A 26,957-nucleotide genomic window follows, 5' to 3' on the forward strand; every position below is an offset into this window, starting at 1 on the left:
AGTTGAGCAAGGAATAGTTTACCTGTCAGATCTATGGAAAAGGGAAGAAGTTATGACCAAACAAGAGATAGAGAGCATTATTAGCTATAAAATTGACAGTTTTGATTATATTAAATTAAAAATGTTTTGCACAAACCAAACCAATGCAACCAATATTAGAAGGAAAATAGGAAGCTGGGAAACATTTTTTATAGCAAGTATCTCTGATAAAAGCCTCATTTCTCAAATATGTAGAGAATTGATTCAAATTTATAAGAATGCGAATCATTCCGCCATTGATAAGTGGTCAAAGGGTATGAACAGGCAGTTTCAGATGAAGAAATCAAAGCTATCTATAGTCATATGAAAAAATGCTCTAAATCACTTGATTGGAGAAATGCCAATGAAAATAACTCTGAGGCACTACCTCATACTTATCAGATTAGGTAATATGACGGAAAAGGAAAATAATAAATGTTGGAGGAGATGTGGGAAAATTGGGACACTAATGCACCACTGGTAGAATTAGGTACTGATCCAACCATTCTAGAGTGCAATTTGGAACTGTGCCTGGAGGGCTATAAAACTACATACTCTTTGATCCCGTAATAACACTACTATGTCTGTATCCCAAAGATATTTTTTAAAGGGTTGAGGGGGGGTGTGGAGAGACCATTTTGTACAAAAATACTTACAGGAGCTCTTTTTATAGTGGCAAAACATTTGAGATTGAATCTGTCAATTGGAGAATTGCTGAACAAGTTATAGTATATGATTGTAATGGAATATTACTGTGCTATAAGAAATGATGAGCAAGCAGATTTCAGAAAAACTTGGGAAGACTTACATGAATTGATGCAAAGTGATGTGAACAGAACAAGGAGAACATTGTACATAGTAATAGCAATACTGTACAATGATCAACTATTCTCAGCATTACCATGATCCAAGACTCCAAAGGACTCCTGATGAACAATGCTATCTCCCTCCAGAGAAAGAATTGATCAAGTCTTAGTCAAGATTAAAGTATACTATTTTTCATCTTCTGTATTTTTTTGTGTTTTTTTTTCCTTTGGGTCATTGTCTTCTTTCAAAACATGATTAATATGGTAATATGTTTTACATGCTTGAACATGTGTAAGCTACATCAAATTGCTTACTGTTTCAGGGAGGGGGGAGGTGAGGGAGGGAGAGAAAAAATTTGGAACTCAAAATTTTTTTAAATGAATGTTAAAAATTGTCTTTACATGTAATCAGGGGGAAATAAAATATTATTAAAATTTTTTTAAATATATTTTTTCTCTAGAAATGTTATCACTTTGTGTTTCAACGCTACCGCCTGGAACATTACACAGTTTCTTCCAATTGGTTGGCGTTAGGAACTGTCTTCCTCTTTGGGCTGCTATCCCTGTCTAGATCTGTGGCACTGTTCAAAGGTGAGTGTTCTGGGGAACAACTTAAATTGGGTCCATGAGATATTTCATCTGAAACTTGAGCTGATGATTGCTAACTTGATATGTTTGCTGCTTATGCTAAGAGGAAACTTTTTCCCTGGGCAAGGATGTCTGATAGCTGTTACTTTAATGTCTAGGGTTTTTGCCCTTTGAGAATAATGTGGCTAAATAGTTATAGGAGAGAGGAGTGCAAATTCTTTTTAGTATGATTAGCTATAAATTGTTTGTCTACACATCTATTTTTTTTAAGGGGATGGTATTAAATTAAGAAAGCTCCAAAATGAAAGGTGCTAATGTGAGACTTAGTTCTTCTTGTTACGTTCTTTCTCAGAATTCCAATTTTAATACAAGACATTAAAATTGGATGAGAACAGCTTAGCTAAAAAAAGGTGAAAGGGAGTAGAGAAAGTCAAGAGAAGGATTTTTAGCAAAATGAACTTAATTGGCATATACTAGGTTAACATCTGACCCATTGAAGAGGAATTGGCTGAACAGGTCTGCCTACTGTGAACCTTCAAACTCTTCCTTTGCTTGGGGAATTTCAGTAAGAATTTAAAATGCATTACAATTAAATTTTGAATCTTGTTTTGCAGTATCTCCCCTTTTCTGATAATTATTTTAGGGTATCATGGACCCCTTGATTTGTATCCTGAATTCCACAGAATTGCTACTGATCCTGCTATCCACACAGTCCCAGAAGGAAGGCCAGTGAATGTCTGTGTGGGCAAAGAGTGGTACCGATATCCCAGCAGCTTTCTTCTGCCTGAGAAGTAAGTTGCAACCTCCTTTCCCTACAACCCACTTCTTAAATTGGAGAGTAGAAATGATAGTTCTATTAGTCTGTCTCCTTAGTTTTTTTTTTCTTTTTGCAACTTTAGCCAAAGCCTAGAACCAACTGTAAAGCCTTTATGTAGATTCCTGCAGGCCTCCCAGCATGAAAAAAGTAATTGTGTCTTCACCAATGGTCTACTGGGCTGTTCTGGAGCCAAGTGCTTCTGCTTGGTCTAGTTATGTGCCCTGCTTTGTCTTGTATCACATGGGGTTAGGATCTATTTTTTAAAATTTAAGTTTAATTAAAATTAAAATTTTAAAAAATTAAATTTAAAATGTAAATGCTCTCTCTTATTCTGAACTTAAAAACAAAACAAGACAAAAAAAGAACATTTTCATTCAGCAAAACACAAAGATACAATCTGAAGCTGGGAACCATTATTTAATGTTGCTTGCTTTTTAAAAATAGTATAAAATAGTAAAAAATAAAAAGTATATATTTACTTTAAAACAGTATTGCTTTTGCTTTCTTTCATTTGTTCTCTACTATGCATTAAAATAATGTTTCAGTTAACCTTTTTTTTTTTTTGGTGGGTTGGGGGGGTACGGCATCATTATTGCTACCTCCCTCCTGCCCCCGACTAAAAATGGAGACAAAAGAAAAAAGACTCGTAACACGTAGGCAAAGGCAAACAAAGTGAATCTACCTAGTTGTCAGGTTAAAAATGTATGTCTTTTTCTGCACCTAGTGTCCAGAATGTCTCCAACGTGTTTCATCACGGTAGCTTCCCTGGAGACATGGCTGGTCATTGCGTTGATCACAGTGCTTAAGCCTGTAAAGTTGTTTTTTCTTTACAGTGTTGTCGCCCCCGTATAAATTGCTCTCCTAGTTCTGCCCTTTTACTCTGTATCAGTCCGTACTCTCAGCATTCCCTGAAATAATTTATTTCATCATTTCTTGTTGTGCAATAATATTCCATTACATTCATATACCACAATTCGTTTAGGCATTTCCCAAATGATGGGCATGCCCTTAGCTTCTCGTCCTGTTATCTCCCTCTCTAGCTTACTTTCCTTTGTCTGCTTCAAATAAGAATGAGGATCATCTGATCCTGACTTTCCCTACCATATCCTCTGTGTTTGTATATTCTCATATACCCCAATTATGAGAAATAGCATGTTCCACTGCTTCCTTCTTTCTTAGAGTAGTGTATTGTTCCTTTTACCCTCAGAACAGAACCAGTCCATTCCCAGGGCCTCTGTTTTTCTTACTTAACTGCCTCAAACTTATCCTTGAAAACATTAAGATTCTCAAGGGACACATTTCTTTCCTCCCTATTAAATGTTAGCATTATATGTCTTCTTCGAATTGCTCAAATAAATTTACTTTCCTTGGTTTTTGTGGATTCTCATACTTGTTTTTCAAAGTTCCTAGTTGCTTGCAGTATTTTTTCTTGGATGTGGGAGCTCCGGATTTTGGCTATGACATTCTCGGAATTTTTCCTTTTGGGGTGTATTTTAGGAGGTGATTGGTAGATTATTTTTATTTTCACTTTGATATTTGGCTCTAGTAGATCTGGACAGTTTTCATCTCATTTCTTGAAGTATAGTGTCTAGGCCTTGCTTTTGCCATAATTTTCAAGGAGGCCAGTGCTTTTTAAATTATCATTCCTTGGCCTGTTTTCTAGGTCTGTTGTGTATCATGTCAAATTTCTTGTGTTTTCCATTTTTTTTCAAACTTTTGAACTAATATATCTTGCTTTCTCACTGAGTCTTTGCTTTCTATTTGGACTATTCTGGTTTTCAGACAGTTTGTTACTTGGGTAAGGTTTACCTGTTTCTAAAATACTTATTCTCCTTCCATTTCTTTCCTCCAGAACTTTCATTTCATTTTTTATCTCTTGCTTCATTTCTTTTAAACATTATGTAGTTCTCATGGAAAATCCATTTTTCCTTATGAGTCTCTGTTTGTTGTTGTTAGGGAATTATTTTCTCCTTGGCTGGACTTTTAGGGACCTCTAGGTCTACATATATATGTTGTTTGATTTGCTCACCTTTCTAGATTGAATTCCTGAATTGGATCTTTGTCATAGGGCCAGTCTCCACCCCCTGCTTTTCTTTTGGGTAGAATGATCAGCTCTTCTTGGTCTCATCCTGAGTCTCCTGGACTCTTGAACTGACTTTCAGCTCCCCAGGTTAACCATTATTCAGTCTGGTGCAATTTCAAGTTTTTACTGAATTTAGGTCTGTGGGAGCTAGGTGGTCTGGCTCTGTTCAGTCAGCCTTATGGTCAGAAGTCCAAAGCTAGGACCTTGGGAAAACAGAGTAGTCCCTGCATAGAACCTTCTTGAAAGTTAGCTCTTAATATGGATTCATTTTTATATTTGTACTTGGATAGAACATACCCAGTCCTACAAAGGGCCTAGGAGATGTCTGTAAAAATTTTACCTCTTTAGCTGACATGAAGTCATTTGTGTACTTTTGGAAATTGTGATTTGCATCTTGTTGATAGACTTCTGTCTTTAATACGTTTGATAAAAAGTGGTTATGCTTTTTGCCAACACTGCTAATGCTTACCAAGTCATATTAGGGCAGAAAAGGAAATATGAAGGAAGTCTGAGTCATATAATTCTTCTCTTGAGTACTATTTCCAACACTTTAACCAGCTAATCATCCTATTTTTGATTATACTCAATAGACAGTGTCAGAACTTAAAGAATCCAGACACCTGAATTCAAATCCCAACTCTGACACTTCTTTTGTGACCATGGACAATTTACTAACTTCTGAGTGTCACTTATTAAAAATAAAGAATAGAAATAATAGAACTTGAATATTTATTTTACTTACCTCAGTGAGTTATTGTGAGGGAAACACTGTATTAAAATCTTGTTACTGCTACTCATTGAGGGAAAATATTTTTGGCAAAATGTTTTGCTTTTGTATTTTGAAGCGCTTTATTAATTAAAGGTCCTTTTGAGGAACATTTAGAAACAAGTGTCCTTGATGGAGTAAGAGGCTGTTTACATGTTTTCTCCTTCCTTTAGAATGGGAACTCCTTGAGGAAGGAAGGGACTGGGTTTTTTTTTTGTTTTTTTAGTTTTAATTTTTTTTTTTGCCTTTCTTTCTATCTCCAGGGTTTAGCACAGTGCCTGGTACATAGTAAATGCTTAATAAATGCTTAAGAATTTTACTCTCCTAGGCATGTAGTAAATTTGCATTATTGTTGATGTGTGTTCCTTATCCTAGTCTGTAATAAGAAATGAGTGAAGTTTTAGGAACTCCTGCTGTTGATGTGGTTATTCAAAACTTCTAAGACTACATTTTTTCACCGGCAGGTCTTAGGCATATGAAATTAAGAATATTATGATTAATTTGCAAATTGTATTCATGAGATGCCGTGGAATATGTTAAAAAAAAAATCATCTTGGGATCTTCAACGTAGTTGATTTGTGATCTCTTTTTGCAGTCACTCTAGGAATACACATCCTAAAGTTACAAGGGATTTCAGAGTTCACCTTATCCAAACCCTGCCTGATGACCTTGGCCAGATGATCATCCATCTTCCATTACAGGGAGGTGGAAATTATTACCTCCCAGAGCAACTCGTTCTCTTTTTTTCCAAAACTCTGATTGTTAGCAATTTTCCTCTGTATTGAGCCAGAATCTTCCTTCCTTTAGCTTTCACCCAGTCATGAGATTCTGCCCTATAGAACTGAACAAAACAGTCTAATGCCTTTTCCGCATGACAGCCTTTCAAACATTTGAAGACAACTGTTCTCTCAGCTAAACAAAATCACCAGTTATGGTTGCCAGGGACCTCAGTGGTCATCTAATCTAACTCTTATCTCTAAATAATCCCTATACATGTCCAGCTTCCACTTGAAGACCTCTAGTGATGGAGGACTCATGCTGGAGAGTCATTATGCTATGGGGACCATGGCTTTGGACTTGGAGCCATCAAGACCTAGGTTCACCTTCTGCCTCAGTAATTTACTGACTGTGACCCTGAGCAGATCACTTAATCTCCCTTTGCCTCAGTTTCCTCATCTTCAAGATGAAGGGATTGGACTTAATGGCCTCCCAGGTCTTTTCCAGTTCTGGAGTCTGTGATCCCATTATGACCCATGATTTTTCGAAGCAGTCTATTCCACTTTTAGGCTGCACTAATTATTAGGAAATGTTTTCTTAAATCAAGTTGACATCTGCCTCTCTTCAGCTATCATACATTGCTTCTATACTTTTATTCTTTCAAGCATCAAGTCTAATCCCTTTTCCATGTGACAAGTAAATAATCAGTCAACAAGCATCTGCTACATGCTAGGCACTTTGAATATTAATAGGGATTCAGAAACAAATATGCACTAGGCCCTGCCCTCAAGGTACTTACATTCTAACAATGGAAACAACATGTCATATACCTACAAAACAGATATAGAGTGACAGGGGCAGTTGGCACTAGCAGCTGGGAGAATCAGGAGAGGCTTCTTACAGAAGGAGGAACCAGAGGTTCAGAGAAGTGGAGGTGAAGAAAGAATGCTGGCCAGACATGGGGAAAAGCCAGTTCAAGGGCATGAAGCGGGGTGCCATGTATGAGCAACAGTAAGAAGACCAGTTTGATTAGACCATAGAGTGTGTGAAAGAAAGTAATGTGTAATAAGGCTGGAAAGATGAGTTGAAGCCTCTAAAGTGCCCTCAGCTTTGTCTCCCACACTCATCCTCTGCTTCCACACAGCTGTGTTGGGAATGCACCACTCACTCTCCCTCCCTCCCCATGCAGGCTCTGCTTGCAACACCTCCTTTTCCAACATCAGGCCTAGCCTCCTCACCCACCTCCTCCCTCAATGACAAGCATTAGAACAGTATCTTGGTGCTTTTTCTATGTCTACTATTAACTGTTCTAGTCTGGAGACTAGTCTAGTCTGGAACTGTCGTTCACTGCTTTGAGTGGCCTCAAGTGCTGCTGCATCCTCCTCAGCCCTATCCCAGCAGCTCACCAGGGACATCCACGGACTCTTGCCCAACTTTGGGCCCACAGGGGCCTGATGGTACCAGCTTCTTAGTCGATTTAGTTCAATATTAAGGGCCTATTATGTGCCAGGCACTTTGCTAACTATGGGATAACAAATAAGAAAAAGAAAGGTCCTGCCTTTGAGAAGCTTATAATCTAATGGGAAAAGACAATATACCAGAGGAATCTGGAAAGGAGAGGGACACCAGAGGGTACCTGCAAGGGCATCGTGCTTCAAGGAGGACATACCAAGCAGAACTGCTGTTGGAAAGTGGAGAGAATATAGAACTTCAGTGACCTATTAGCCATTTTTATTCCATTTCCAGGCTAAAGATTGTTCTGCCTTCTTATCCTGATCCATTATCTTCTTGGCACTCCAAGCAGAAATCCTATCCATTCTTTGATGTTTCCCTTACCTCCAAATATCCTTTTTTGGTTCTTCCCATCCACTGCCAGCCTCAGCTTGTTTTGAAATTTAGTGTTCTTGATGTGAGTCTTAGAGGTCTGTGCTTCTCTTCTGTGTTTCTGCTCTTGCTTCCATCTTCTCTGTATATCACTTTAAAAGTTGGAGAGGCAGCATGATGTAGTGGATAGAGCACCAGCCTCACAGTCAGGGAGACATTGATTCAGGTCCCCCCTCTGACCTATCCTGGCTGTGCAACTCTGGAAAAGTCATTTAGCCTCTCAGTGGTCCAGGCAACTCGCTGCAGCTGTATAAGCCTAACAGGGCATGCTCTCTGCTGGTAGATGAACTTTCCTCACTAGGAGTTGTTCTAGTGAAATCACAGGTCCCATTTCCCTGTCCCTTCCCCCTTTCTCCCACTTCCTTTCCTTATCCACAGCAGACCTGAAGATTATAAGGTTGTTTTTTCTTCCTTTTTACTTCAGCAACCAATTTCTCCTTATTGATCATAGCAAGGTCTGGAATAGCATTTCTCCTAGTTATTCCTATCATCTTTTGAATAATGAAATGATCATTAAGGCAGTTGCAGAGTTTGTTAGCTTCTCAGCTATTAGCTGAGAAAGAACTCCAGCAGAAGTTCAGTACATTGAAGTCCTCTATCACCCTTGACAGATCCATGGTATTTTTCTCAGATTCATTATCCATTTCTTCCTCCTGGTTGAGGGTCCGTTTTTATACTCTCACTACAGTGTCTTCTGTTTGCTTTTCCATTGATCCTTACACAGATATTCTCTGCCACATTTTCCTTTCAGTTTGTGTATTTCCTCACAGTAATCTGTTATTATTTTTAAATAGACAGTGCTATAATTCCCTTTCATCTTTTGCATATATATATATGTATGTATATATATGTATGTATATATATGTATATATATATGTAGACTGAGTTTTTTTACTGAGAATTCATTATACCAATGAAATTCCAGTGCAACCAAACAACACACAAGTACTAGTGAAACTTAAGAAGTTGCATCTACTTCCTTGAACTGAGTTCTAGTTCTATTTGCCTATATTTGACCATTCATGTATGGTTAAACTTATTCATGTCCCCATTTGCTTAACCAATACTTAGCATGATTTCACATGCTTTTACTAGCCTTTACCATTGGCCTACCTTGTTTGGATGTGCTCCAGGTAATCATTCTCTTAAACTGTGGTACCCAGAATTGGCCATTTGTGGTCTGCTTATTGCTGAACATGGCAGGAATGATTATTTTCTCCAAGTGCAGTATTTTTACTTGATTTTTTTTGCTTACTTAAAGTGAATTTTGCAATGTGTTTTTCCCTTGTGTTCTCCTTATTTTTTCTTTTATTTGTGTTTCTGGCAGCTGGCAACTCCAGTTCATTCCATCAGAGTTCAGGGGCCAGTTGCCGAAACCTTTTGCCCAGGGACCAATGGCCACACGGATTGTTCCCACTGACATGAATAACCAGAACCAAGAAGAAACATCCAGATATGTAAGAGCAACAATTTTCTTTTGCTCCTTTGAAAAGACTTATACTCCTTAAGTTAAAGTGTTTATCAAGTGGGAATCTCTTCGCATGCAGGCTTACACAGAGAAACCTCTATGGTGTGAACATCTCCTTGTTTTTGAGCCACCTTATTACCCAGTTTGTTCTCTGTAAAACATACAGCCCAGTCTTTATCTCTCAGTCGAGTAAGCTTTTGCAAGGGGTACGCTTTTTTTCTTCTTGGAGAAATCTCCTGCTTGTTTTGAATTCTCCAATCCTTACGTCTTCCTTTTGTCTACTAAAAGGTACTTGAGACTTTTAGGTTATTAGGTTCTGCTTTTCCCTTCCTATCATTGTGCTTTGGTTTGCAGGGGGAGAATTGAATAACCCTTGACCATGATTTTTATTGTGGCTGCTTTGGGACCCTTTTTGCATCACTGCCTTGTTAAACTTCCTCTCCTTATCTCGATTCGTGATAGACATTCATGTTTAATTTCTTTCCCTTGGGAAGATAACATGTTTGACATCTAATACTTTTTAGGTTCCAGTGCTGAAATAAGATAAGAAGTGCAAAAATAATAGTCCTCCTGGATCCCAGCAAAAAGGAAAAATCATTTTATAGGATTATTAGAAAGCATACATTTTGGCAACTGATCTGTTGTAGAAGCATCTCATAGTCTAAATGTCAAAATGTTTCTGTTAAGTTTCTGAGTGTTATCTGTGAGAATGGTGAAATTCTGGCATTTCCAGGAAGCCTGCTGCATTATCTTTCATCTTCTGGATTGGAGCTGGACATTCTTACACAAAACCCTTACATTCTGATGAGGGAGGCCTTCTTCAGGTTAGGAAGGTGGTCATTTTTAATTCATGGAATTGAGACACACTTTGTATAGATGAAATATGCAGCATTCTACAATATGAGTTCAGAATCACCAGAAGGTTTACTGTTAAAAAAGATACCTCAGACTTTGAAACCTATTACTTTAGGGTGGGTTATTTGTGTCTTGGTGTAACCAGGGGTGTAAGAGATTGCATGGAATAGTGGAGAGAGCCTTGAATTTAGAGTCAGAAAATAGTTTCAAATCCTGTCTTTTCTACTTGCTCAGCTTTGAGCAAGTCATGTGACTTCTCTGGATCTGTTTTTTCATCTGTGAAATGAAAGAATTGAGCTACGTAATTTCTAGGCTCCTTCCACCTAAAAGTACGTCCTGAGTCCTGAGATTCTAAGTTCTTTTCAGAGATCAGGTTTTGTGGTTAAAACAAACTAATGATAAAACTAATTTGAAGATGTTAAATTTTGATGCTTTTAAGAAATGAGTTAAAAACTCACTGGACTGCTTTCTTTGGAAAATTTTAAACACATTACTAAAGTCTGACGGTTTTAAAAGTATACAGAGGTGAGAGTTTTTCTGTGTGACACAGTTCCATTCTTTTTTCTTAAAGCTTGGGTTTTAAATGTCCTGCCAATTGTGATGGCTTGTGCTATCTTTAGCTTCTGTTTTAAAACTCAATCTGCTCACCATGGGTGAGTTTAATTGTTAACTTAAACAGAAATAAATCCATATTTCAAATAAGCTTGATAATTTTTTTGGCCACCTTCTTGTCAGATCTGATGACCCTCATTTCTTTTACATTGTAATTTAGTTGACAAAGATCATCTATAAGAAATATAATCTTCCATTTTCTTGCTTTCTTCTGTTCTCATCATCAGTATTATTTTTTACTGGAAGTTTCTTTGCAGGAATCTTTTTAAGCCACTTTGTGAGGGTTAGTTTAGTTAAAACTGAGTAATAATCTACAAATCCACTTACCTGAATATATGTAAACTGCAATATTTTGCAAAATACTGTAAATGAATGAGAAGGGACACTATTATCAATCCTTCTGCATTATGAAACCTCCACTCTTCTCCTAGACTACCTCATGAATTCCCCATGATATATGACTGAGATACAGTCTAATATATATATAGACTGACAGTATCAATCTACACGTTAAATATTAATGAAACTTTATTTCTTTTTTTAGATAAAAACAAATGTTCATAGAAGTTCTTCCTGTATTCCATTGAATAGTTGTGCTGATCTCCCCTGGGGTGCATGTGCCCCATTTTGTACTAAAGTAGCAGTGTTCAAACGTGTTTAAAGGAGCATAGGGAAAGTGAATGTTGTGTCTAGGTATGAAGGGGGTGCCCCTAACTGTGCATGGCCTTGAGAGACTGTGAAAATTTTGAGTCCTGATATATTTTTTATGTCATGATACCAGTTTTGGGAAACAGTGAAGAGATACCTAGACTCCATGCCATATATTTGAATGGAATGTTTTTAAACCTCCACATGGAAAAAGAGAGCCCAAGGAGGCACATCGGACCTAGAATGTGGGATGGGTGATCAGTGTAGATGGAAAGGAAGGAAGGAAGAAAAGAAGGGGGGGAGAAAGAAAAGAAGGGAGGGAGGAAGGAAGGAAGAAAAGAAGGGAGGGAGGGAGGAAGGAAGGAAGAGCCATTCCCTGATTACTTTTTAAAGAGGCCTATTCACTGAATGGGCATTACCTCACTTTAAGTGAGTACTGAAAAGGCCTTAACCTAAAAGGCCCAGGTCTCCCTTTGCATCCTGGGCCGTCTCCAGTCATCCTGATGAATATCTGGTCACTGGATTCAGATGGCTCTGGAGAAGTGAGGCTGGTGACCTGCACAGCCCTCCCTCACTCAAAACAAAGTCAAGGGCAAGTCATGTCGTTATTTCTCTGATGGCATGGTCTTCTTTGGCAACAAAGAATAAACACAACAACAACAAAGTCCATGATGTAGAGGTTTTTTTTGTTAACATTTATTACATGCGCAGCATTATGCCATACTCTGGAGACATAAGAAAAAGAAAGGAGCTTATACTCTAACGGAGAAGACAGTACACAAAGATGAGAGGATGATATTCGTGGAATAGAAACGAAGCAGAGCAGTTAATGTAAAATGAAGTTCATTAGACAGTTTGGAGCCCTCTGTAAAGGAAGGCTTTGGGAGGACTTTATTGCTTCAATCTGTAGCCTTCCAGTCAGATAGGAGAGTCAACTGGGGGGCTAAAGAGGTATTGGATCCATCGATGAGATTGATGATTTTATCTTTTAAACATCTAGTGTATAATAGGTGTCCAGGTAACTACCTTCTCTTCCCTTTAATAGTTGGAAAACTAAAATTGAGAGAAAGCTGATTCTAGAAAAAGCTGTCAATAATGTGATGGCCTTGGGTGCATTGGGTGCATTCCTAAGTTCTTGACGTCTGATTGTCACATCCCTGACCCCAGGCTTTGTTTAGTTTCATGTTCTCCTGAGCACGTCATACGTCAGGTAGGTGGCCCATGGGTAATCTTAAGCATGGAATCAGGAAGACCAGAGATCACATTCAGCCTCAGTTATTTACTATCTGTGTGATCCTGGGCAAGTCACTTAACCTTTATTTGCCTTAGTTTCCTTATCTGTAAAATAGGGGTAATGGTATCTACTCCCAGGGTTGTTGTGAGGATCAAATAAGATAGTAATTGTAAAGTACTTAGCACAGTACCTGGCACATAGTAAGCAGGCTATAAATGTTAACTGTTATTATTATTGATATACCTTAGAATGCCTAGGAGATTGGATTTTACTCAGTTTTTAGAGCAGAAGTTCTTAACCTTTTTTTGTGCGTGTGCCATGGACCCCTAATCTAGTGAAGCTTGTAAAGCCTTTTTTATATGTAAAATAAAATACATAGGCTTACGAAGAAAACGAGTGACACTGAAATAGAATTTGCAGAATATTTTAAAAGTTCACGGACCCCTCAGTGGGGAACTTTTGACACAAAGCCTGCACCCAGTCTTTCAGCCTCCAAATGCAGACTGAAGGAAGCAAGGATACCAGTTGGAAAGCTCTACATCTTGAGAAAAACGAAGCTGGTGTCCCTATGACCTACCCATACATCTTTATGAGTTAAGGGGTTTATGGGGGGGCAGGGGTTGGGGTTAGTGTGTGTGTGTTTTGTTTTATTTTTTCCAAAATTTTCTTTGATTTCTGTAGCACATACTCTCAACTGGTGAGAAATACTCCCTAAGGACAGGCTACTTACGTTGGACTTTGTAAGGCAGAGGAGACATTTGATGTCTTACTATTGAATTCTACACAAACAGTGATTCATTTTTCCAAATTAGCTTTTAAATTTAATGTTATTAGCTCCTTTAGAAATTGTGCCAGGTCACTCCTAATAGCCAAGTGCTGTTGCTCCAGCCAGATCTGTGGTAACTTAGCATATGCCAGAGAGATGTTCATTGCACTTGATCCTTCTTCTAATTAATTGTAACTTTATCAGGCATAGGAGTTGCTGCCCCCTCTGACTTTCCTTGGCATACGGATAACACAGTTTTCATCTGACTCTTAGTCTTATCTGGCCCTTGGCCTCAAGACTATGATCCTAGCATAGACTGTTTACAGCTCATTTCTTAAAGCTAAAATGGAAAGTTGCTTGTCTGTATTGGCCTTTATTTCACTATTTTTACAAGTTAATGGCTTACCCTTTTCTTTCATCTAGGGGATGTTAAGAACTAACAAGCTATAGTTTGTAAAATCTTTGGGCTTTTTGAAAAGTAGATATAAATAAGGCCTAGCTATCTAGTAGTAGGAGTATTTCAATATTTATTATTCAATTATGAATCTCCTTTTCTTCCCTAATTTGTGTTTTTCTATATAGCACTGTACTTGATAAAGACAGAAATAATTTTATGAAAAACTTTAAAATTTTTATTGATATATTTTGTTTTAACATCATCTTCATTTGCAACTATTCATCTTCCCTCCCCTACCTAGTGAGCCACTAGAGAAGAAAAAAGACAGTTCAACAAAACTGCTTGAGAGGGTGGGGTGGCACAGTCTGTAGAAGGCTGGCCTTAAAGCTAGGAAGACCTGGGTTTAAGTCCTGCCCTTGACACATACTGATTGTATGACCCTGGGCAAGTCAGTTAATCTCTCAGTGCTCTAGATAATTCTCTAAGACTATAAGCTACAGAGAAGTTGGTGACTTGCACTGGTAGGGGAGGTTAATTTACCAGGAGTTCCTTATGCTAATGAAATTACAGGTACAGTCCTTAGCAGAGCTACCCAGCTCGCTCTCTCTCTCTCTCTCTCTCTCTCTTTCTTTCTTTCTCTCTCCCTTTCTGTTTCTCTCTCTTTCTCTCTCCACATACATGTATATATACATGTGATAGATATATACAGTATCTACCTACTGCCTCTCTCCCTACTGATATCTATAGATCTATAAATCTGTACCTATTTATAGAGATCTATAACCATCTATATGTGGCCATCTTTCTCTGTATATCTATGTACGTATACATTCATGCACACATATATACACATGCTCACATATATTTATGTCTGTTTGTATCCACATTCATAGTCCCTCGCTTTTGCTAGGAAGAGAGTAGGCCAAATGTTTAACATACCTGGAAAATTCTACTGTTGAGAAGATAATAGTTACTACCTGTAACAATGTCTTTCTAAAAGTTGATGTCCCTGTGAGTTTAGAAAATCCATGCCATGCGGACCAGCCTTGAAAATGTTACCTTTTTATTGGTTGACAGACCTAAACCCTAGTTCTCCATTTTTAGGGGAACAGTAATCTTGGAGCTCCAGAAAAAGATGGCAAAGTGTGGCAAAAAGACTGGTCTGGGAGTCAGGAGACTAAGGTTCTGGTCTCACTTTTGTCACTGATGAATGGTTACTTTGGACAAGTCATCAGATCTCTCCAGTTTCCTCATCTGTAAAATAAAAGACCAAGACTACATGATCCCTGAGATCCTTTCTAGTTCTAAACTAACATGAGTCTGTGACAGCTAATAAGAGAATAAACCCATTTCCTTCCTATTGTGTAGACCTGGTTAATTGTTATATACATACATTGGAAAAAAATTACCCACTTAGGAGTGAGCCTGTAGACCCAACTTTTCTGTGACTTTATCATGCTGGAAACTTGGAAACTTTCCCATCTCTTGGCATACAGATTAGTTTATCAGTTAAATTGCTTTTGTTTTCTCCATTTGGAATATAGTCAGTCACCTCTGTTCTTGTCTCTGTGGAGCTAAAATATTTCCTCTAACTGATAAAAAGAATCATATAATCACAGAAGAAGGAACTTTAAAAATCATCACATTCAACCTCTTAATTTTATAGATGAGAAAACTGAAGCCAGATTCCCCAAAGCCATGGAGCTAATTATTGGAACTTGGGACTAGAACCTGACTCTTGTCTCAAGTCCTCTTTCTACTATGCATTCTTAGAGCTCATATGGTCCTGTGTAGTCTGTATCACACTTGACTCTGCTTCTCTATTCTGATCCATCATCATTTCATGTGTGTAAATTTTGTCTTTTCAGCTGAGTTGTGAATTTATTAAGGGCAGAGGCTGGGCTATAGGCTTTCCATATGTCCCCTACAGTGCCTAGCACAGGACTGAATTTCCAAAAGAGGCATGATGAATATCTTTTAATTGAATTATAAATAGGACAGAGACATATTTGAAGACTTCCCTCTTGCAGACATTTCATGCCGCGTCCCCCTCCCCCAACTCCTTTCAGAGCTCAGGAGACATTCTTGAAGAAGAGTGAAACCATTTCATGATGAATGGCAGTATAACAGTGACAATAATTCACATTTATTTGGTTCTTTATAGTTTAGAAAATACTTTATAGTAGAGTTCACTAGACAGGGAATGGAGAAATTCTTTAATTCTTTTTTCCAATTTTATTAAATATATTGTCTTTTGAGTGATCTTGTAAATCTCTTAGGCTCTAGAAATTACTTAGAGTTTCTTCTAAATTTAATAGCTGCCTGAGGTGGCAGCTTAGAGAGGGAACCAAAGAATGAATCACTTAGCTCCTAATAGGAATGTTTATATTTCATCTCTGCCTTTCATCCCATCCCTTAATTTCAGTTTCTAATTACATCTTTTATTGATCTAAAAGCTTCTTTTCAGAAAGGGGCTATAGTCATCACTATCCTGGAGGGGCCTGATGACTAGAGATAGAAATCTAGTCCTATGGCTATCTAGCTCTGGCCTAGATTCTTAGCTATTTGTGATTAGGAAACAATATCCTCACCCATCCTCAAATCATGTTTTCTTGTCATGGTGAGCTATATCATCCAGACTCTTTTTTTCCTTGAGATGGTTTGGTTGTGCTGCATCTGGAAGTGATATTAAGCCTTCTTTCTTCAGTGTCATAGAGTCCTAGACCCTTAGATATTATTGACTTCACTTCCCTCATTTTGCAGCTGAGGAAACTCATTTGATTTGTAGATGAGGTCCAGAAAGCTGACATGACTCTGCATTGATTGTTTTTTAGTAGAATGCTTAGGTAGAAGAAGAAAATACTGGGGGTTGGTGGAGGAAAAGCAGGAATTACAGAATGTCCAAATGGAAAGGAACCTTAGATAGCCACGTAGGCCAACCAGTACCTGTACATCTCCAACAAGTGGTCGTCCTTCAGAACTTCGGACCCTTGAGGACAGCTTCCCTGTTCCTTTCAGGTCTTCTTTTCTCCAGGTTCTACTTCCTTGTTTCCTTCAATGGATCCTCTTAGGACATACTCTTTAGCTTCTTTATAGTTTCCTCATCTGTAAAATGGGGATAACAGTTGCATCCACCTCCCTGGGTTGTTGTGAGGATCACATGAGACATATTGGTAAAGTGCTTTGCAAACCTTAAAGCACTAGAGACCTACTAGCTGTCCTCATCTCTTTAGTGTCTCGGCTGCCTGCCTCTGGATACTTTGTATCTTAAAGTTTTTTACTAAAGTGTGATGCCTAAAGACTATTATACACAGAGCTCCAGATGTTGTCAGATCATGGAAAAAGAAAGTGAGACCAGTATCTGTCTCCTTAGTCATTACGCATCTCCCTTAGTTTAGCCTAGGATTGTATGAACTTTTCTGTCTACCACCGTCACACGGTTGAGAGAGAGCAGCGCTGAAGAGGGAGCTGACCAGGGAGTCAGGAAGGGCTGGGTTTAGGTCTTGCTTATCACTCATACTCAGTGTATGAGCACTGGCAGGTCACACTCTCTCAGTGCCACAGGAAGCTCCCTAAGACTAGAAATTACTAACAACTTGCTGGTCTGTATTGGTGAAGGCAGTTTCCACACCAGGAGGTCCACACATTGAAGAAAAAAATGGCTAATAATGCTAATTTCTATAGCACTTTGAGGTTTACAAAATGATTTATCTTTATTATATCTTTTGATTTTTATAGCAACCCTGTGAGGTATGGGTGCTATTATTATTCTCATGTTACAGAGGGGGAAACTGAGATTCAGAGAGTTTCAGTGACTTGCCCAGGGTCGCACAGTAAATATCAGATAAGAGTCAAACTCAGACCTTCCTGAATCCAGGTCCAGCACTTTATCAGCTGCTCAAATGGAGTTTACAGTGGACCAATACCCTAAGATTGAAAAAAATATAAGCTTCTTTCTAGCCATCTGTCTTTTATCTTGTTTTTAGTATAATGCCTGGCACATAGAAAGTATTTAATAAAGGCTTTTTGATTAATTATGAAGTTGAATTGCTTCAATCCAAATGTAAGGCTTTATGTTTATCTCTACTAAATTCCATCTTGTCGTTGTGCTTGTTCTTCATTGCCGAAGAAGACTGTGCCATGAGAGAAATGATGACATGACTTGCACTTGACTTTGATGTGAGTTGGAGAGGGAGGGCTGTGCAAGGTCACCAGTCTCATTTTCTCTTCTTGAGCCATCTGGATCCAGTGACCAGCTATTCATCACGATGACTGGAGATGGCCCAGGATGCAATGGGAGACCTCAGTATTCTGTGATGCCATTTTAAAAAACAAATTCCTGTGTACTCTATAAATGAATAGATGCTTGCTAGCGTTGTAGGCTGTAGAGATTTTTCTGGATATCATTTCTGTCATCTGGCATGCCAGAGATTCAGCTTCATTTAACAGCCATTTATTATGTACTACCACATGCCAGTCATTTTTCTAAGTGCTGGGAGTATAAAGTCAAAAAGCCCTCAAGGAGCTTATATTCTTTTGGGGAAACAATGTATACCCAGATAAAAAATATAGAATATATGCAAAGTAAATACAAAGTAATTTCTGGAATGGAGAGTGGCAGTGACTGAAAATCACGACTGGCGTCCTGTAGGAGGTAGCGTGTGAGCTGAGGCTTAAAAAGAAGCTAGGGATTCTCTGAGGTGGACACGAGAAAGGAGTGTATTCCAGGACCAGGGGACACCCGGGTGAAGGTGTGGATGGAATGTCATGTGCAGAATTGGCAGGTAGACCCACTGGGCTAAAATATGATCGGTAAAGGAGAGTAATTTGCCATAAACATGGAAAGAGATTGTTGGAGTCAGTGTGCAAAGGACTTCAAATGGTAAGAGTTTGTACTCTGCAGGCAGTGGGGAGTCACTGAAGCTTCTCAAACAGGGAGTGATGTGGTCAGACTTATGCATTAGGAAGATCCCTTTGGCAGCCATGTAGAGGATGGATTAGAGAAGCAGAAAAACAGATTAGGAGGTGGATTTTACACTATTCCAGGTGAGAGGTAATAAAAGTCCTGAGTTAGAGTGGTGACTTTGTGAGGGAAGAGAAGAGGACGGATGTGAGAGTGTTGTAGAGGTAGAATCAATAAAACTTGGGGAAGGGAAAGGGAGTGAAAAGTTGAATATGAGTTTGAGGTTGTGAACTCAGGGAACTAGACAGGTTACAATGACTTCACTAGAAAAAGGAAACTGGAAGAGAGATGAGTTTGGGGAAATAGATAATAAGTTCCATATTGTACATATTTAGTTTGAGAATAAAAATGGAATATTTAGCTGGAAAAGTCCAATATCAATTGGTGATATGAGAATAGAACTCAGGAAAGTAACTAGGGCTCTATATAGAGATTTGACAATTATTTGTATAGAGAAGGTAGTTGAGCTTACACAAACAATTGCCATCACTGGTAGGGTATGTAGAAAAGAAAAAAAGTCCTAAGACAGCACTTCGGCAGGTGTCTACACAGAGATGAAAGACAGATCATGATCAAGCAAGGATACGAAAGAAAGGTAGCTTGTATAGGTAGAAGGAGAACTTGGAGAGATCTGTATCAGCTGTCCTCTTCCTGCCCTATATTATCTCACATGGTGATATCATCGGCTTCCATGGGTTCTGTTATTATTTGTATATAAATGATTCCCACATCTGTATATCCAGCTTTAGTTTCTCTCCTGAGCTACAGTTATGCATCACCCACTGCCTGTTAAGCATCTTGAATTAGATCCTTGTAAGCATCTGCTATTCAGCATGTCCAAAATGGAACTTGTCTTCTCTCCTAAGCATTCCCCTCTTTTGTACTTTTCTATTTATAATGAGGGTACCACCATCTTCCCAGTCACCCACTCATAGCCTTGGTGTCATCCTCAGCTCTTCTCACTTCCGATCCCACATACCTGATCCATTGCCAAATCTTATCATTTCTGCCTTCACGACCTCTCTTGTATATAGCCTCTTCTCTCCCTTCATATAGCCACAGCTCTAGTATAGGTCCATATCACCTCTCACCTAGATACTGTAATAACCTTCTCCCTGATCTCCCTGCTTCAGATCTCTCACTCTCATCTGTCCCTCATCTGCTGAAATGATTTTCTAAGTTATAGATCTGACCACAATCACTGTTCTCTCCCCTCTTCGCTTCATTTTCATTGATCTCCCTAGTGGTTCCCTAGATTACCTGTGGGATCAAACATAAAATCTTCTGTCATTTAAACTTAATGACTTGACCTCTTCCTACATGGCAGCCTTCTTGTCCCTTACTCCCTTTCATGCACTTCAGGATACAAATAGACTGGCCTGCTTGTCATTCCTGACAGTGGCATGCTGTCTCCCACCCCAGTGCTTCTGCACTTGGTGATGCACCATGCCTGGAGAGTTCAGTCCTGTCACTTTAACGTTTATATACTTAGAGAATTCCTCTGACCTATTAGTCTAATAATCCTGTCAAAAAAGGAGGTTCATCTGGAATTATGACCTATTCTTGATGATTCCATGCTAGCTCCTTGTTGTCACTGCTTTATTTACCTAGCTGGATACTCTTTAGCCATCACATTATAGTATATTCTAAAATTTTATTAAGAATTAAAGCCAAGTTCAGTGGTCTGTTGTGTGCAAACTCAGTTCTCTTCCCTTTTTTCAAAAATCAGATTAACATTTGCCTTTTTCCAGTCTTGTGGTACCATACCCATTTCTACAGTCTTACAAAGGTGAATAGGAATGAACTTCCTACTAACTCATGTTTCCAGTTTGGTCTAGACTGGCCCCAGCTCTTCTGCCCACATATGGGAGGCAGATCCTTTTTCTCTTTGTGTAGTTCTAATTCCCTTTAAGAATTCAAATGTTTACAGCTGAATCTGCTTCAATTTGATAAACAATTTAGTTCAACCAAATCACTCATTGAAACAGGCATACTTGGCCAGGCAAGTTCATTTTCCCTCACTAAAATAAAATGGATGCCTAAGTATTGCCTTACCTTAAAATACTTCTACTATTTCTTTTTAAGTTAAAGCTGTGCTTCTAATCCCCAAAGGGGCAGGAGCATGCCACTAGGGGTGGTGTTGATACTACAAGATGGTTGTTGCTGCTATCACTGCTTCTTTCCCTAATCTGGATAAATCAAAGTGTGATTCAATGTTCAGGGTCTCTGGATTTTCTGGAACTCCTGAACAACAAGTAGAAAGGTCAGCCATTATAGCTTTTGTCAGATAGCTGCAGAAATGCGTTTTGTTGAGATAATGTATACAATAGGTGGGATGCTGGACTTGGAGCCTTCATGACCTGGGTTTTGAATCCCACCTGTTATATACTAACTATTGCCCATGGATAAGTCACTTAACCACTTCCAGCTTCAGCTGTAAAGTGGGGATAAAAATTCCATAGTGCCCACACCTCAAGATTATTGTGATGTTCCAATGAGGTATATTTAAGGTGCTTTAAAAACTTCAGAGTACTAAGTAAATGCTAATTATTGCTGCTGTTGTTACCATAATGACGGTAGAAATGGAAGAAGAATTAGACTTATCTCACTTGGTGCCAGAAGGGAAGATAAGGATCAGTTGGTTTAAGATGAGGAAAACTTCCTAAACATTAGTTTTGTCTGGAAATAGAATTAGCTTGTGAGCTAGTTAGTTCACTATTATATCCTACCCTGCAAAGTAATGAATGCGCACTTTGGGGTATGTTGTAGATGGGCTAGATTAGAAAGATCGCATCTCGGGTCCCTTTCCAATCTAGGTTTCTATAATTAGATAATGTATAAAGATATTGATGCTTTAGGTGAGGGTCAGAGTGGGTGACCTGCAGTCCCTTCCAACTCCAGAATTCCAGGATTAGGTGATATAGAAACAGTCATCAGCACGTTACTGATCAGTTAGTTACATGATTATCTTTTGTGGGGAGGGAAGTCCTAAAGGGTTTAGTTAGTCTTTAAAATATAACTAATTGTCAGAACCAGAAAGAAGGCACATTTCTCTCAGTGTTGTCTTATGTCTTTATGGCCTTACGGTTTACAAATTTTTTAAGTGCGGCATATTTTTAGCTTCGACAGCTGGCTGATATGTAGCCTGTGACTAATGAAATGAAGCACATTTTTGTTTCACGATCATGCCTTAATGTCGCCCTACAATTTTGTTATTTTTGATGCAAGAAAGAATGATTAAAGCTGAAGAAACACCAGAATAGTCTTTTTGGTATAACTCTTAAGTCAGGTTTAAATCTAATCTTTTGATTTTTGAATTGCTGATGATGCTGGTTGTAGAAAAGGATTTTTGTATTTTTCATCTTAAAGTTCTAGTAGATTTAAGGGGAAGTTGATTGTTCTTTTTTTTTTATTAACTAAAGTCATTCTGATCTTTAAACATAAGACAGTAGTCAGTTGGTATCATCAGATGCAAATATTTATCTAAGAAATCTTGTTCTAAAGAAGTCTTGTGATTATTTTTGTTGCCCATTCATTTCAGTAGTGTTCAACCCTTGAACCCTTGGGGTTTTCTTGGCAAAGATCCTGGAGTGGTTTGCCATGTCCTTCTCCAGTGGATTAAGGCAAACAGGGTTATGTGACTTGCTCAGGGTCACATAGCTAGTAAGTGTCGGAGGCTGGATTTGAACTTAGGTCCTCCTGACTCCAGGGCCAGTGCTTTATCTACTGCACTACCTTGCTGCCCTATTCGTTGTTTCTTAGAGTGCAACAATATTTTATTAAAATTATATACCACAGTAGAGTTTCATATATTGTATTTGCTTAAAATGGGATATACTTATTCAGTTGTTCAGGTTCAAATGGACTATGGAAAGGAACTTTAGTTCCCAGTTACACATGGGGAGCAGTAGTTTTACTTTGAATTGAGGATAGATTCATAGAGAGATTTCAAAAACCCTTGGGCCTCCAGGTATAATCTAACTGCCCATAAAATTGTTTGCTACATTTACCAGTGTCCTAACAATCACTTTGGCATTAGTAGCTTCTTGACCCCAGAGAGATTAAAAAGATTCCTGAATAGGTACCCTCATTTCCCTCATAAGTAGTTATTATCATCTTTATTTTACAGATAGAAAAAATGAGGTACAAAGTTAACTATAACGTGGCTCATTGCCAATTCTGTCTAAAACGTGTGTTTTTTATCCTAAGTTCAGTGCTTATGAAAATGTACCAGAGAACATCAAGAGTGTGGAGGGTAGAATGAGTACCGTGAGGTTTGTTTTCAATTTTTAATGCAATTCTTATTCTTGTTCCAACTGATCTATTTAGGCCATAGAATTATAGCACTTGAAGGAACGTATAGTCCAACACCTTTTTTACAGATAAAGAAATTGAGACACAGAAAAGTGAAGTGACTTTCTCAAAGTCACACAGCTAGTTAAGAGCCAGAGCTCAGCCTGGAAGGGAAGTCTTAGTCGTGGTCCATGGAGCTCTGCCACTTGTTGTTTTTACTATAATGTACTTTCTCCTTTTATTAAAAAAAACAATTAATTTTTTTTATATCACCATGGTTTGCCTTAGTACCCTTTTCACTCCATCTTCCAGAGAGCCATTCCATATAACAGTGTTTATTAAAGATAAGAAAAAAGTGGAGGAAGAGGTAAAAATCAGCACAACTGATCAACATGTTGGAAAAGTCTGAAAATATGTGCAGTAAACATCTGCGGACCTCCTACCTCTGCAGTGGAGTGACAGCATCTTTTCATATCTCTTCTTCTGAGTCATGCTTATTCTTAAAATTTGCAAGGTTCACTTTTGATTTTTTTTGGTGTGGTTCTTTTCATTGACATTGTTGTCTTTGTTTCCTTGGCTGCATTGTACCTCACTCTGCGTCAGTTCAGTAGACCTTTCCATGCTTCTCTATATTTATCACATTCATAATTTCTTATAGTGCACTAAGATTCCAATTCACGTACCACAATTTTTCAATCATTCCCCAATTGATGTTTCCAACTTTATATTATCATAGTAAATATTTTGGTGTATACAAGGACTTTGTTCTTATTAATGGCCATGTATAAGCATAGTAATTGAATCTCCAGATCATATAGTATAGATATTTTACAAACTTTATTTCAGCAATTCCAAATTGCTTCCCAGAATAGTTGTACTAATTCACAGCTCTGCCAAAAATCCACTAGCGTACCTATCTCCCCGTAACCTCCCCAGCACTAACTATTCCCATCTTTTGTCAACTTTGCCAATTTGCAGAGCATGAAATGAAATCTCAAGGTTGGTTTTATTTGTATTTCTTTTATTATTAATTATTGAAGTGTTCTTTTTACATAGTTGTGTTAATAGTTTGAAGTTCTTTTGAGAAATTTTTTAATATACACTAATCACTTATTTATTGGAGATGACTTGGTCATTCTATGTGTATGTATGAACATGTGTATACAAAACGATACAAATACGTGTATATCTATAAATTGTTTCAGTATCTTAAATACCAAATCCTTATCAACAAAATATGATACAAGAATTCAACTGTTTGTGTTCTTATCTGGAAGCATTAATCTTATTCAGGAGTTTTTCAATTTCGTGTAATCAAAGTAATCTTTTTTATCTTTGGTAATTGCTTTTGTTCCTTATTTGGTTAAGAATATATCTTCTGCCCATAGCTATGAGAGGTGTACAATCTGTTTCTGTTAAGATCACTTATCCATTTAGAATATATTGTGGAATGTGGTGTTACGTCTTGGTCTAAACCTAATTTCTGCCAGACTGCTTTCCAGTTTTCTTAGCAATTTTTGTCAAATGAGGTGTTCTTTCCTGAGTAACTTACAGTTTTAGGTTTAGGGAGTTCTTTCCTGAGTAATTTATGATTTGAGGTCTGGAATTACTATTCCTCCTTCATCTTGACTTATTTTCACAGTTTTCCTTAATATTCTAGTGCTTTTATTTTTTAAAATGAATTTTGCTATTTTTTTTTGCAAAGGAATATAAAGTATCCCTTTGATAATTGGATTGGTACAACATTAAAAGTGTAAATCAGTTTGTGTAGTCTTATCATTTTTATTATATTGACACAGTCCATCCATGAACAGTGACTATTCTCCCAGCTGTGCAAGTTATTCCTTAGTTCTCTTAAGATACTTGTAATTGAATATATACAAGTATTTTGTGTGTTTTAGTAAATTGATCCCCAGATACTTTATATGCATTTTGTAGTTATTTGGAATGGAGTACCCTTTCCTATTATTTTTGGATTTTGTTCTTATATAGATTTAGTGTTGGTTTTTGAGGGTTTTATTTTATAGCCTAAAAATTTGTTAAAGCTATTGTCTCAGTATCTTTGCTGCTTTCTAGCATTTTTTAAGTCAGTCATCATATCATCAGTAAATAAGGATTGTTTTATCTCCTTTATCTATGCTTATTCCTTTAATTTCTTTCTCTTGTCTTATTACTATTGCTTTCTAGAACTTGATCAAATAATAATGTGGAGTGTACATCTTGATTTACTCTCATATTTACCGGGAAGGGTTTTAGTGTATCTCCATTGTATGTGATACTTGCTTCTGGTTTTAGATAGATGCTTTTTATGCTATTAAAAAAGGTCTCTCTATGCCTGTACTTTTAGTGTTTTTAGCAGAAATTAGTATTGTACTTTATGAAAGATTTTTTTTCTGCCTCTGTTGAGATAATCATTTGACTTTAGATGTTTGAGTTTTTAGCATGATCAATTTCTTGTTTTCCTAATGTTGAACCATCTTTGCATCCCTGATATAAATCCAATTTGGTCCTAATGAATGATTTCTTGGATGAATTTCTAAAGTCTAACAGAAGTTTAATTAAAGTTGTAAAATCTATATTCATTAATGATGTCAGTCTGTAGTTCTTCTGTGCTTTTTCCTTCCCTGACTTAGATATTAGAACTATATTTGGTTCATGAAAAGAATCTGGTAGAGTGCTTTCTCAGTTTTTGAAATTTATGAAGTATTAATACTAATTGTTCTTTTAAAATTTGATAGATTAGTCCTACAAATCCATCAGGGATGAGATCTTTTTTCTTTGGTAGTTACCTTATAGCTGGTTATGTTTGTTTTTCTAAGATTGGATTATGTAAGATCTCTTGTTGGTCTTCTGTCAGTTTGGATATTTTACATTTTTGAAGGTATTCCTCTATTTCTTTTATGTTTTCAATGTTGGTAGCATATAACTGTGCATAGTAGGTCGTGATAATTCTTTTCATTTCACCTGGTCTTGTGACTTCTTATTTAGTATTTTATTTTTCCCCAATTATATGTAAAAACAATTTTTAATATTCGTTTTAAAACTTTGAGGTCCAAATTCTCACCCATCCTCCCTCCTAACCCCACGTCACTGAAAAGGCAAGCAATTTTATAAAGAGTATACATGTGCATGGCTTTGTGTTTTCACTTTGCTGTTTTGCTGATTTCATTTTCTGCTTCTTTTAAAAAATCAAATTGGCTAAAGATATATCAATTTTATTAGTCTTTTCAAAGAACCTCCTTTTAGTTTTTATAATTTCTATAATTCTCTTTTGTTTTCTAGTTTATTTAGAATCTCATGGCTAAATTTCCATTTGTGTTTATGACTTCTGTTCCTACTTCCTAAACCATTTTCATTGTGTTGTGATCTATAAAGCATGTATTTACTATTTCTGCCCCTTCACATTTGTTTGCAATATCTCTATGCCCTTATTATACATGTTCAGTTTTTGTAGGAGTTCCATTAGTGCGAAGAAATATGGATAGTCTTTAATTAGTCTTTGTCTTCAGAAAATATCATAAATCTTTTAGTTTCCCCGGTAATTTGTTGAGGTCTGTGTTTTCCTCTTTTATTTGTCTTTCTATTAAGATTTATCTAAAATTGGGAGGACAATTAAAATTTCCTGCTACTATCACTTTACTGTCTGTTCTTTTAATTCAGTTAATTGTTCCTTTATGAATTTAGATGTGAAGGCATCTGGAGCACGTAACTTTGATACTGATATTAGTTTGTTGTCTGTGATTCCTTTCAGCTGTTCCCTTGTTTGTCTTTTTTTTAATCTTTTGAATATTTGCTTTTGTTTTATCTGATAACATGATTGTAACTCCTGCTTTTTTTCATTCATTTGATGCATAATAAATTTTCTTCTGGCTCCTCATTTTTATTCTATGTTTTGTTTATGAATGTGTTTCTTGAAGGAACAGATTGTGGAGTTTTGTTTTCCTAGTCAATCTGTCACTTTTTCATTTTATTGGATTGTTTAATCCATTCATGGTGAAAATTATGGGACTTCAAGTGTATAATTTTCTTCCAATTGTCTCTA

The 26,957-nt window shown here is 37.3% G+C and overlaps 1 protein-coding gene across 2 annotated transcripts in view; it reads left to right on the forward strand.

The window, feature by feature from the left end:
• The window catches only part of ALG9 (ALG9 alpha-1,2-mannosyltransferase), a 119,391-nt gene that overhangs the window by 53,635 nt on the left and 38,799 nt on the right, over positions 1 to 26,957 (forward strand). For both annotated transcript variants that reach the window (XM_072611129.1, XM_072611130.1), the window contains 3 exons: positions 1,286 to 1,415; positions 2,056 to 2,203; positions 9,007 to 9,136. In XM_072611129.1, coding sequence (XP_072467230.1) covers positions 1,286 to 1,415; positions 2,056 to 2,203; positions 9,007 to 9,136 — 408 coding nt within the window. The remainder of the gene's footprint in view (positions 1 to 1,285; positions 1,416 to 2,055; positions 2,204 to 9,006; positions 9,137 to 26,957) is intronic.

This window comes from Notamacropus eugenii, chromosome 5, assembly GCF_028372415.1.
Source record: "Notamacropus eugenii isolate mMacEug1 chromosome 5, mMacEug1.pri_v2, whole genome shotgun sequence".
Classification (NCBI taxonomy): Eukaryota; Metazoa; Chordata; class Mammalia; order Diprotodontia; family Macropodidae; genus Notamacropus; species Notamacropus eugenii.